Source organism: Ceratotherium simum, chromosome 17, assembly GCF_057802395.1.
Source record: "Ceratotherium simum simum isolate JZ-2026a chromosome 17, ASM5780239v1, whole genome shotgun sequence".
NCBI lineage: Eukaryota > Metazoa > Chordata > Mammalia > Perissodactyla > Rhinocerotidae > Ceratotherium > Ceratotherium simum.
The window spans coordinates 1,594,897-1,608,614 of NC_141916.1; the positions used below are offsets into that span (position 1 = coordinate 1,594,897).

General features: G+C 40.0%; 1 protein-coding gene across 1 annotated transcript in view; it reads right to left on the reverse strand.

The window, feature by feature from the left end:
• Positions 1 to 368: 368 nt before the first annotated feature.
• The window catches only part of RAB3IP (RAB3A interacting protein), a 41,350-nt gene continuing 28,000 nt past the window's right edge, over positions 369 to 13,718 (reverse strand). The window contains exons 5-11 of the mRNA XM_087442031.1: positions 11,094 to 11,171; positions 10,253 to 10,456; positions 7,462 to 7,590; positions 6,101 to 6,213; positions 3,334 to 3,433; positions 3,177 to 3,246; positions 369 to 724 (exon numbers count right to left, since the gene is read on the reverse strand). Coding sequence (XP_087298157.1) covers positions 642 to 724; positions 3,177 to 3,246; positions 3,334 to 3,433; positions 6,101 to 6,213; positions 7,462 to 7,590; positions 10,253 to 10,456; positions 11,094 to 11,171 — 777 coding nt within the window. The 3' untranslated portion in view covers positions 369 to 641. The remainder of the gene's footprint in view (positions 725 to 3,176; positions 3,247 to 3,333; positions 3,434 to 6,100; positions 6,214 to 7,461; positions 7,591 to 10,252; positions 10,457 to 11,093; positions 11,172 to 13,718) is intronic.

A 13,718-nucleotide genomic window follows, 5' to 3' on the forward strand; every position in this document is an offset into this window, starting at 1 on the left:
GTGTAGAAAAATATTTAAGTTAAAAAAGTCTACATTTTTTTTCAGAAATATGCATATGTAGGTAGAAAATATCTGAAAGCTGAAAGGCTATTTTTCAAAAGTTATTAACAGCAGCTTTCTCCAGATGCAGAGATTGAAGCAGTTTCTCATTTCTCCTTTTTGCTTGTTTTAAATAAAAATGTTTTTGAAGCCCAATATATAAAAAAGACAACAAGAGAGCCATTCTAGTGGGGATGGAAGCTGACCCCATCCACTCAGCCTTCTTCCTTGCCTCTCTCAGGATGCTATGCAGGTTGAAAACTACAATTCCAAACACTCAGCTGGACCCTATTTGCCATGTTGGAGCTAGAAGAGAAAGCCAAACACACTCAAACATTCATTTATTTATTTAGCTTTTTTTTGCAACTATAAATTACAATCACTAGTAATTACCTGTAGTTCTTTATAGTGTGCTCAACTAAAGAATAAGCAAACACAGCATAGGTCAATTTAAAAGAAATCACAGTACTTCTTAGTGTAATTAGCAAAAGAGGGAAAAAGTCTTGGGCCCACTCCTTGGAAACAAATATCAAGTAACCATAAAAAGATTCAGCCATTTTCCAGATATTCAAGGAGGTTCATGTATGGTCCCAGGCAGAGCATCAGAGTTCCTCTTTGAAATACCCCAGCTTTGCCAATGACATCTCTTTTCTCAACTGCATAACTTCCCAAAACATCTGATCAACTATAAAAACAAAAAAAAGAGATGCATAAATCATAAAATACCATCTTATTTTTAATCTGTTTCACTGAAAATTTAAGATTAGCTGAAATGCCACTTGGACATTTCCTAATGATGTATGTAATGTCTCCACATTCTATTGCTATTTCACACAAACTTTTTCATGTATTTGTGTGGATCCCAGTTTTATCAGTAAACAGGCAATATTCACCAGTTTTGCCACAACTACAGTCAGACATCACTTAACAATGGGGAGACATTCTGAGAAATGCATTGTTAGGCGATTTTGTTGTTGTGCGAACATCACAGGGTGTACTTACACAACCGTAGATGGTACAGCCTACACCTAGGCTGTATGGTACTAATCTTATGGGACGACCATCACATATGTGGTCCACTGCTGACCAAAACACTACTATGTGGTGCATGACTGTGTTGTTAGGTACATCAGTGATTATCACTTTAGCCCAACAGAAGCTAGACATTTCAGTGTCCTGGGTAAATGGCAATGCTGTTGCCTTCATAAGTAATTTCACTCAATGTTCAATTACTCAAGAGTTATTATCTAACTTATAGATCTTCTTGCTCTAGTTTGCTACATCTTCACCTTTCACTCTTAATGAACACTAACAGAGAGTAAACAGGAAAAAAAGGAAAAGAAGAGACAGTCCAGGAACTCAGTAACATTCTTTGTAATAACAGAGAAAGGTTTTGTGTGTGGCGCAAATTAGATTTCTAATTTAAAAATAAATGTAGAGGATGACCTGTAAATTTTAATTATCTTTACTTTTACAAGCCCTCAATAAGAGGGAAAAGTTGGCTCTATATGTCAGACAATAAAAGGTCTTCCTCTGACATCTGATCAGATTAGATTGATTTATATCAGTGGTTCTCAACCGGGGGAGATTCTGTTCCCAAGGGTACATCTGGCAACATCTGGACACACTTTTCATTCTGGCATCTACTGAGTAGAGCCCAGGGATGCTGTGAAGCATCTCACGATGCACAAAGCCCCCACAACGAAGAATTATCCAGTTCAAAGTGCCAACAGCACCACGGCTGAGAAACCTGTTTTAGATTCAGCTGCCCTAAATCCTTGTTGGCACAAGGCACAGATAATAAATATTACTAATTTTAAAATCTGTTTATTTACTACAAACCCACACAGTATATGATGTGTATCAAGTACTGTGAAGTGGAAGAGGGACAGAAACCAGAGAAGACGCCACTTGATCACCAGCTCTACACTCATGACAATTTCTCCCTATTTTCATAAAGTAAATTATCTTTCAGTCTTCCCTACAAAATTTCTTATTTTAACAAGGAGAAAAACATGCTTGACAATGTAACCTAACATAAATCACCTGTTCTCCAGCTAAAATCCTATTACTCACTGACAGGTATTCAAAGATTTCAGTTTTACTAAAGTCACAGAAAGCACTGTACAGTTTAAAGACTCCTTTTAGCTACATGGCCTTTTGAAATTCAACATTAATTACAGACAAGTTTCATCCCCATTCTTTCAGGCACTAAAATCTAATCATATGGGATTCTAGGTAAATATGACCATTTTCAACATAACAGTGCTTGAGAAATGCTAAATTAAGTTTTCATCAGCATGACTCCTTTTTCCGCAGATTTAAGACTCACTGGTTTACACGACTGAAAGACAGCAGCTTCCACTAGCTTGTAAGTATAAGAGTATTTTCAGTGCCTAAAAAAACACTATCAACAGGAAATTTTCCACAACTTCAAACAGGAAATTGGCAAGGACTTGTCCCTAGCCCAGGACGTGTGGTTTCTGGTTCAGAACAAGCACGCGTCCTCAAGAAACACTGCTCCAGGGCTGTGAGGCCACATTCACCTCGTGCCTGGTATTTATGACATTTGCTATAAAACCATCAGTAATCACACAATACGAAAATTATCAAAACAGTTGCATGAGGCTGGCTCTCCTGGGTATATCACCTGTTGATTTAGAATACAGTAATTTAGATTTAGAATATAGCAATCTTTATTCCACTCAGAATTATCCTCATGACTGCTTCATTAATTCACAGGTCAAAGTAGAAAATACAGAAAAAAACTTATTGTTAGCTCCCCATGGTTTCCACCAATTAGAATAAATCTGGCCACGCCTAGAGCTTGCTCACTTTTATTTCTTAAGGAGTAAATTCAACGAGCTTTGTTCTCCCCTCACATTTACCATCTGGTTTATCACATACCCCTGAAGAGTTAAAAGTGACCCTGCTTAAAAATCAAAATTAGAGTAAATGAGGCAAATATAAGGACTAAATACAATATGTTTTAAAAGAGATATTTGCTCCCAAATTCTCCACACATTTTATCAGAACTTTAAAAGAAATTCAATGTAAATGTACCAATAATCAACTTTATTTGAGCATCACTACTATGCTCTAAACTTTTATGTAAATATTTTATAAAGAACACTCACCATCCTGCTGTTTCACGAGTCCCTGCTGAATATATCGAATGTACGTAAAAAAGTTACACACAGACGCGATCTAGGCCAAAAGGAAAACATGTCATCAATATGAGTTCAACGCCTCATATCAGAGCGAGCTTTCAGAATCCACAGTTAAGCTACTTACCCTGTATCTGCAAAAAGGAGAAATATAATAATAGCTGCTTGAGTCCCCTAACTTAATTCTGTGTTTACAGGACTTACTCTGGCCAGTGAGAGCACATTTTCTGTAAAATAATGATAAAATTTAGTTTTTTTAAATTAGAAGCATTTGCCCTCCCTTCTGGACAAAGCATATATCCATTCAGTAAGAAAACAGGTGGAGAAGCATGTCCCGGGTCTGTCTAGATGTTGGGCCACAGTGCTGACAAAGACAAGGCCCCTGCCCTTCGGGGCTGACATCCTAGGATAAGCCTAACAGCACAACCTTAACCATGGTTCTAGAAAGAGACGCTGATGTTCTCAGTATGTCCCATCCTGGAGCTAACGCAACACGCGTAATCAGCTGCAGGGCAGCTCAGCTCAGCTCAGTCAGGACTTCAACTTCTCAGCTGAGAAAAAACCTAACGATGGTTGTTCAAGTCTCAACACATGTTACTAATAGCACGCAGGACAACAGCTTCCAGGTGGGGTACTTTCCGGTGTGTTTGGTTGATTTCTATGCATATTAATAAGGTGGCACCTCGGCCTGAGCAACACAAAAGAATAAGCCACCTTACAAAAAGACTGAACCCTAGCTATTATATGAAGGAGTCACTACATTTAGACACAGCACCCTTCCTCTCTGCACACTGTAAAACCTAAAACTTGGTAGGAGAGCTTTCTGGCTGGAATTCTGTCTAATTTTGAAAGGGCTCTGCTGAAGTGGTTTCAAGTGTCAGCTGTTACACTAACAAAAAGTGTGTAAGTTATCTCATTTCTAAAGCCATTATAACTGTCACACCCAAAGTGTTTTCATTGGACCTACGACTCAATGCCGAGTCTTCTGACCTCTAACTCCGTTGTTGTGTTTTTTTGTTTTTTTACATGCTACCCTCCCCCAACCCCTCTCAGCAGCTCTAGTCCCAGGACTTCAAATCCTTGCTTGTCATTTCCACTTGGGGATGTCAACATTTCTAAATCTAGACCCATCATCGCCCCCAAACCAGAGCCTTCCTACTCAGTTCCACAATGTCACATCACTCTTCCAGTCAGTCACCTCTAACCCCCTTCTCTTTCACCATTTCCCACCGAATCTAATCTTCTCCTAACTTTTCTTTCCTAAGACTTGTCATATCTCCCCTCTCCACACTCACGTCCTCTGAACACACTTCAGTCACACGCGCTGTCCTTCACCTATCCAAATTCCACCTGTGCTTCAAAAACCCAGATCACACCTCCCCCGCCCACCAAGGACAGCCTGTGGCCACCACCACTGGACTGATCTCGTCTTCCTCAAAACTCCCACGGCACTGTGCCATTCATTTCACGATTACTTCATAACCTCGTCCACAGGAGCCTGGGCCAGGGCCATATTCACATCTCACGAAAGGAGACAACATCGTCCTTAAATTTTCTCCACGCAACATGTACCACAAACACCCTGGCTTCTGGCCCCATTCCCACAAGCACGATATCCCTAAACCTCATCTATATAATCATTTTACTAAAATACTACATAAATCCACTTTAACTGATATCCTCATTTGTCATCAGTTGATGATATTTGCACATGTATAATATGTGTGATATGTAATGCGAGCACGAATTTAAAATCCTCCAATAAAAAGTGCCATATGCTATATTTAAAATAAGATATAACACAAAGTATGAAAACTGCTAATTTAATGATCAGGATAAAAATACTCAGGTGTTTGTTGAAGGCAAAGAATTTAGGAATGTCAATCCCTTCTCCAAAATTCAGAGGTCACGTGCTACAGGTGTGGCACAGGAGTGTAAAGCAGGACACAACTCTCGGTGGGCGTGTGGCTCACGAGCAAACACAGGACTAAGTCACCTCCACAAATGGTCACCAAATACCAGCGCTGTGTGAGCCTGCTGAGAAAGCAATGTGTCCAACAGGAAACAGGAACGACCCTACCTCCTCACAGGCTTTCACACAGACCTACTGGTTCATCTCAACCAGCCCTCTCCTCTTCTGTCTTCAGGAGGACCCTGCCTGTCCCCTACTGCCTCCTACGGGCTCTCTCGGGCTTTCCAGTCCCCTATATTGATCTACTTCTTAACCGCCAACTGAGCAACTTCCTCAAAATCTTTCCAAGTCACTTTTCAAACAGCCATGCCAAAGGTTGTAGGTACTGTGGGTTTCAGTTTTTCATCCTCCTAGGACTGGATGGAAAAAAGCCTGTCCTGCTATGAAATGTGGGAGTCTCATCACTGAAGGCTTATAATTGCCGAACCTCTCTCACATATGGAAGACAGAACTGACTATTCACCAAAGTGAGAACATTTCACAATGTCAGGATGAGAGGAGAGGACCAATCACCCCTGACAAGAACTGGTCTCATTCTCTGTCTCCCCAAACTGTTTCTGGCAGAACCGAGGAAACCCAGGACACACAGCTGTATACATGTACGCAACACAAAAAGTCTGCTTATGACTCACTAACGTGATTCATAATCAACTGGTGGGTCACGACACGTGGTTAAAGAAAAAACACGTTTCTACACCTGGTCTCCCTGGATCCCTAACACATACGTATGTTTTTGTAATTAAAAGGGCTCTCCTTTGGTGCTAATTTGAAATGCTATATCCCACACTGTCTGGGCTGCACAGGCTCTAAATAGAAAACTAACAAGATATTTAACCACATTTAAAACTAGAAAGACAAATGACTACAACACAAAATTTTATAAACTCAGTTTCCTCCACAAGACTCGGTTCTGAAGACTCACTTTGGGCCTCCACACTCGACGGCAGAGGCTTTCACGAATCGAACGGGCTGTAAGCCCACCGGCTCAATGCTCAGAGTGTTGTTTTCCACAGCCTCCAAGACCGCCGAAGCCAACTGCACAAAAATGAAAAGCATTAGACACTAGGCTGGCAGAAAAATATCAAATTTGTATTCTACAGTAAACTGATTTTTAAAGTTATTCTTTCTCCAAGTTCCACTAGCTTGGCCTTAGCTAACAAAAAAGAAAGAAACCACATAATCTCAGTTTGAGTTCTTTCATAATTCAAACATTGTTATGAAAGGCAATTCAGTTACAGCTAAATAACTTTCATCCTTGTCTGGAAGAAGATTAGAGGCATTAATTCCAGTCTCTGCCTATCCCTTACCCACAATTAACATCCACTGTTAATGCCACTAAGAGATAAATATCCTAAAGCTTTACTTTGCTAAACGCATGCAATGTCTCTAATACTGGTCATTCATAACACAAAAGTATATTAATTATAACTATACATTTTCTGAACTCATATTTATGTGCACAAGAGTGAGTCTACAGAAGAATTAACTAATTAACTGCATTATCCAATATTAAATGCCCAGACAGAGCTAGAAGCAACAATAAACAACAGATGAGAAGATGAAGATGAAGTACACTACTTCAGTCTGGCGGGACGACCGGTTCCGAATGGCCTGAACCGGGCGGAGCCGCGGTGAACACACGTCCACACCCCAAGTGCCCACTGCTCACCCTAATCCTCCCCACGAGCTAGGTTACGACCAAATCCTCTGAGGACTCAACGTAAGACTCGCAGGTTAAATATCCTAAATGTTGAATGACAGGATACTTGTAGACAAACCTTCCAGACGTAAGAACAAATTAAAATTATGACCTTAAAAAAACTTTTAAAAAATATAAGGCACTACCCAAATGCATCTACGTAATTCACTTCATTTTATCCTCTTAACCCTGTGACACAGGCAAGTAAGGCATTTTTTCTAGTTTTAAAGATGAAGAAACTAAATATGATTTTTACCACGCATGGTTGAACCCAGCCAACACCTCAGAGCATCCAGAACCTCCCGGACGCTGACCCTCGAGCTGAGAATCAAGACCAAGCCCCACCCAGCACATATTTAATATTTCACTCAGCACAACACACACCGCAGTATGAACGACCCTCTGCTCAAAGAAGGAAATTAAGACGAAATTATGATGCTCCCAATGTGGAGTGGAGAAAACGGTAGAACACAACATTTTATAATGACTTATTTATGTAGGAGATATCAAAATACATAACATGATTTATTAAAAGGTACAGGAACAACTCTAATGCATTCCTATTAAAATTTTTTAAAAATTACCTCACTTTTTGAGAATGTTAAACATGGAAAGACATCTTCCTGGTAGATTTTGTCTAGGAAAGGACATGTTCTGTCCATTGTGGGCTCGTCCTTCCAAGATCTGAATTCATTATACAGAGACAAGTCAGCCTGACAAACAAATCAAAAGAAAACACAAATCACTTTTTAAAAAGTACAAACATAAAATCACTTTATAAAACCAAAACCTAATTAAACACGACTGAAAAAGAAATACTCTGCATTTAAAATAATGAATTGAATCGTTCTTGATTAGTTGTAATACATGGGGAGCAACTTTTCCTTTTAAAATCCAAACTCCTGAATGAGTAGCTGGCCCTTTTCAATGTATCCACCACGTGTGCAAGGAGGCTACCACTGTCCCATCCCCAAAACCAAACTTTGGAGCTCCTCTTACAACACGTGCACACTGCTGTGAATATACAATGATGACAAGTCTTTTCTGAAAATAATCAAAAAGTAATCCGGACCCACGTTAATCAAATAAAGTATCTGAATAAACTGAGCCTGACTAAATTGTGAAACCTAGTTTGGGGTCAAAAATGACACTATTGTTCTGAAGCCACTTCCAAAAGAATTTCCAAAGTGTTCACTGCATAAGCAGCATGACTAAAAGCAGCACACCGACAGCCTCCTCAACTGGCCAGCTTAAAAGATACCATTTATTTAGACGTGTGTGGCCACATGGACATCCAGCAACTGCCCTCGGAATCGTCAACCACAAGCCAGGCCGGCACTGCCGTCCTCTTCACTCTTCCAGGGTCCCTCTCCACTCCCCCTTGTAATAACTTTCCTCAAGTACTCTTCCCTACGAGGGACTCCCTCTGCCCCCGCTGAACACCACCATCAACACAAGAAGGTGCCCCTACCCGGCCACCCACCCCGAGCACCGGCCCTCACCCTCCTGCAGTGCTAAGCACTCTTGTCCGGAAGCACCGAGCACCAACCACAGCTGTGCCTCTAGCTCAGCCCCGTGGCATGTCAGGGAGGCTACCGAGAGTCACAAAGGCCGAGTGTGCCCAACCTTCCCACTGACCTTTGCCTAAGGTGTACAAAGGCAATCTCAGTGAGAACCCACCAATTCCCTGAGTCAAAGCTAAAGGCAAAAGGATAAAAGCATTAGCAGATACTTTGTACATACATTTTCAAATTCCTTTTCTTTGTAAAATTTACTCTTTAATGGACATAAACTCCAGAGCAGATAAGTGGTGTTCTAAGGAAAGATTCTAGCTTAAAGGCAGTAATTTAAACTATTTTTTAAGAACTGACTCTGACAGAACTACGATGAGCACATCATAAACATTTAATCCTCATGGCTGCAAAAGATGGTCATTTTTATAGATAGGGAAACCAGGGCTCAGAAAGAGAAAGTAGGGGGAAAGTAACTTGCCCAAGGCCACAGAGCAAGAAACAAGGAAAAGTCCAAATTCACATCCTGGTGACTGATCTCACAGCCTGCACAACGCACGGGCGCATGCACGTGTTTCCAATGTTGCCAATGTCACGACATTGCCCCATCACACTGTCTACAGAAACACGGACGTGTTTCATTTTCTTTCAGATTGTTCTATCTTTTTCTAAGACTTACACAGGTCAAATTTGTGTGTTTCCTTTGTCTAATAAAACTTTTTGACAAGTTTTTCACAAAACATTAGAATATAGGACAGATCTGGAAAGCAAAAAGTTATTTGAAGTTATATGCTGCCTGTTCATATTTTAAGTGATTTCATAAATTAAAAACAAAACTTTGAAAGGATCCATACGAAAAAAATTTAAATTTTGTTAGTGTAAACAACAGAAAAAAGGTACATAATTACACACACAGAGAAACTGCAGCAAAAATACAAGTTGTGCCAAGCAACTAAAAATGCTATTTAAATTCAGAGAAATTAGAATTAAAGTTATGATTAAAAAAAGTTTCTTAAATATTTAACAGGAACCAGTGTGAATTTTAGATTTTGTCACATTCAGATTTGACCAAGTATTAAACTCTGTCTCACTAGCATCTTTTTATAATAACTAAACAAAATGCAATTCAGTTAAAATAGGTAACAACCTTGGTTATTCAGTTTAATAAACTCCTAGCTTCCATGCAAAAGTTTAACTGAATAAGCACACACAGCTTCTTCAAAGTCAGTGATGGACTTGAATTCAACAGACAACATAAAATACAGCTTCTAAGACAAAACAGGGGAGGGCCACTCCATAAATTATCGATCAATCCCCTTGGGAATGTGTTCTCATCACAGGCAATGATTAAGTAAAACAATAATTTACAATAATACAATTCTTACTCAAAACAGCTCAAAATAGTTCCACTTTAGATCAGTTACCTTTATAACATATCTTTTAAAATGATAAGGACACCATTATTCTATTTTCATTGCTTAATTATCTGAATTAACTCTAGGACTCCCTTAGTGATACAAAATTCTACTTCTCTCAGAATTTAAGCAAAAGCAACACACTGTTCTCTAAGAAAATCACCTTATTTTCACATAGTTCTTATATCCGTATTGTTAGAGCACCCACTCTCCTTAATACGACGTGACAGCTTGCTCCCTGAAGGGAACAGCGAAGCGGCAGGTTCCCCAAGGTCAGGCAGGCAGAGAACGGAACTGAAGAGTCCCAGAAGCAGCCAGCCCTGGATGAAGCCTCCCCCACACTAATATTGTACATTTAGTACTCACAATGTTGCTGGCCAACCCCTAAGGGACCCTCGGAGGTGAGAATGCGTGAGTGTGGGTGGCGCCAGGTGGCGAGGCAGAGTTACCTCTCTGCAGTCCTTCACGATGGGCTGCACCACGCTGAGGTCCTGGTGGCTGGAGCCCATGGCGCTGCTCGTGCTTTTGTTTCTCACGTGCCCCTTTTTAAAGGGCGTCTTTCCGCCGGGCAGAGGCTCCTGCGTGGGCGACGTGGGCGAGCTGGACAACACGAGTGTCTTCAAGGCAGCCACTTCAGCCTGAAGTACATCGATCTGGAAAAGAAATCAACACGCCGCGCACACTCACTGTGCTTACGACAGACGCGGCTAAACATTAGCAATTTGGTTGAAACACTTTCCTTTCAAAAATGAAATACAAGTTTAATTTGTATTTCCTGTGGAGTAACAGAAGGAAATTAAAACTGAGTTTTTTGATGTTTCCATATGGTCTGGATTCAGCTGTTATTCACAATGTCAAAGAAATTTTTTAAATTATCATAATGTCTAAAATTTAATTTATGTGAATTTTCAAAATCTTCACAATATAACAAGCTTATGGTTAGTTGTAGTTCATTCCTAAAATAGTCAAATCTAATAACATTTTGGTAACTTTTTTCAGGGAATTAAGATAATAAATGTTATTAACTTTAAAATGTGATTATATAATCCTTTTGATAATGCATGTGATTCACAAAAGGCTTTGAGTCCTTCGGTTCTGATACAAACAGACCCTACAAGGTCACTACTAACTATCTACATGGCAGCTATCTTCTTCTTTAATAGTTTCTAGATCTTCTAAAATAAGCACTATTTCTACAATGGGAACAAATCCAATCAACGTGAAAGTATCTTTATAGCAGTAACCACAAACTTCTTTAAATTTTATACTATTAAAGCAGCAAAAACTTACTTTTCCCTGTGCTTCTCTCAGCTGTTTTTCTGCTGTTGCTTGCTTGACGTTTGCTTCTCTCACCATCTTGTGAGCTTCCTGGAAAAGGTAAAATCTCAAATTTTGGAAACAAAGTACTTAGCATTTGTTTTCCCTTTCACCAAGTGTCTATAACCGAAACAAAGATACACTACCAAAATTGAGCCTGAAAATAAGTATTCAGTGTCAACCACTGCAACCGCAGCTGTCATCAGACACAGCAGGAACAGGACTGGCAGCTCCCTTTGGTCCTCACACCCTGAGGCAGCCAGGCGGATCCAGCAGTCTGATCAACGCTGTGTCAAGACTGTGAATGTGACGAAGGAAAATATACGGCCCACACGTCAAATCCAACTCCTTTGTAGTTAGGTTACTGTAACTTGGTCACAATATATCTATTCATATTATTAGTCATAGCAAAGACAGAAGGGACAAGTGAAAATATTAACACGTCAATGTTGCCATTTACAGGAACGACAGCTAGAGGCCTTGGAGCTTCCAATGAAGACATTCACAAAATGATACTAAGTGACAATTTTGCGCAGAAAAATCTAAAAAGGCACATCAGAGGTTACCCTTTAATAAAGTCTTAACTTTTTAGCACCACAAGTATGAAACTCTAGGTATTGAATTCCTTTTTCATCACTCACTCACTCGTGACATCTCCTTCCAAGTCGCTGATACACTGCGAAAGCGACACAGTCCCTGCTCTTAGGGAACTTCCACTCTAATCATCAAATAAGGTACCTGAATAAGAATTCTGGATTTTATTCTAAGTGCAATATGAAGCCTTAGGGTTTTTTAAGGAAGAGAGTGACAGGATCTTACATTTTAAAAAGATTACTCTACTGTATGGAATAATCCCTACAAAGGAGTAAGGACGGACTGGAACAGTAGAGAGCTCGAGATAATCCCTGGGACGGAAGAACATATATTTCAGAACTTCAGTTTACGGTGTTTGGGAAGGAAGGGAAGGAAGAAGGCAGGGAGGGAGGAAACCAGCTTCAAAGGTACGTAAGGAAAGGTCTGTGGACACGCAGTGGGAGAGCGGAAGCTCCACGCTGGGCTCACATGGCGCCGCCATGGGTTCATCTGCTTTCACCTACTGTGATGAATTGCAGTTTGCGTGTGCCCAGGAATGTGAATTTACAGGTCACGTGAGTTTAAATAAGAGAAGCTTTACTACCAACGCTCTACAGTGAGATGAGATGAGATTAACCGTGAAGATCTTACATGCACAATTATGCTGGTTATCTTGTATCAAAGTCCTTACGAGATGTCAAATTTAATAGTGAGGTAAGCAGTTTTCTTTTAAAAATAACAAATGTTTCAGATTTGCTGAATTTTTCTGTGATGACTAGAGGCTGTCAACAGACCACTATTTGGCAGATATTTTCAAAATAATAAACATATCTAATCTGACCCTTCAGGATAAGTGACATTTTAACTATAAATGCAAAAGTAACTCACGCTATGAAAAGATTCTTGTTTACACGTTCAGAAATGGACTCCGTTTTCACTAACAGTGCACTATGCAACCTGGACCAAAGCGCCCATGAAGAACAATTAGAAGAGCTGCACAACATTGTTTTTAAGTGACGGTATTACAGAGCTAACGAAACAGTGAAGAAGTAGGCTCCAAGATCAGGAGGAGAAGTAAACCCAGAAAAGCGGGCTGGAACCTGGGGTGACCCTTCCCCTGGAGATGGAAGGACAGTGAGAAGGTATAACATCACGTAACTGGAGCCCAAGAGGAAACAAGAGCCAGGAGGCAGAAGCAGCATCTAAGAAGATCACGCACAGGATTTCACAAACTGACAAAAGACATCAAAAGATAGATTCAAAAGAAGTTAGAAAATGGTTCTATCAGTCTGTCATTCTGAAGCTGAAAGTGACAGAAGCGTCATCTGTACCCGGAGCCGGCAAACTTTCCACAGAGGGCCACAGAGCGGGCGGTGGGCTCTGCGAGCGTGCATCTCTGCTGCGAGTGCTCGGCTCTGCTGTGGCAAGAGCAGACACAGACACTACACACGAGAGAGCGTGGCCATTTCAATACAGTGCACGGGCACTGAAATCCAAATTTCATCTAGCTTTCTTACGTCACAAAACAGTCTTCTTTTGATTTCTTTCCCCAACCATTTAAAATGTAAAAACTGATCTTAGCTCACAGGGCTGTACAAAAGTGGACACAGGCTAGTCTTGTCCTGCAGGATGCAGTTTGCAGACTTCTGATCTATACAAACATTCATAACTACACACTTACTAGCTTTGAAAACAGAATTTTTTTCCTATCTGGTTAGCAGTAATTCAAATGAAGAAGGTATTTTTTCTCTTTGTTTAAGATAATGTTTAAATTTAACATCTTCTGATTAATTTGCAAAGATAATTTGTTGGTATTAGAGAAGTCAGAAATTCACTAGAGAATTTTCTGGAAAAATCTTCACATAAATGGCTATGGACCTGAAAATTTAGTATAATGATTTAACACAGGGAAAGATGTACTTCTTCCATTTGGATCAATATATCTGTGCATTATGAGCAGCATTACATCTAATTTAAAAACTGAAACTTAGACCAGACCTTCATTAGAATCATCAATTGTTAAAA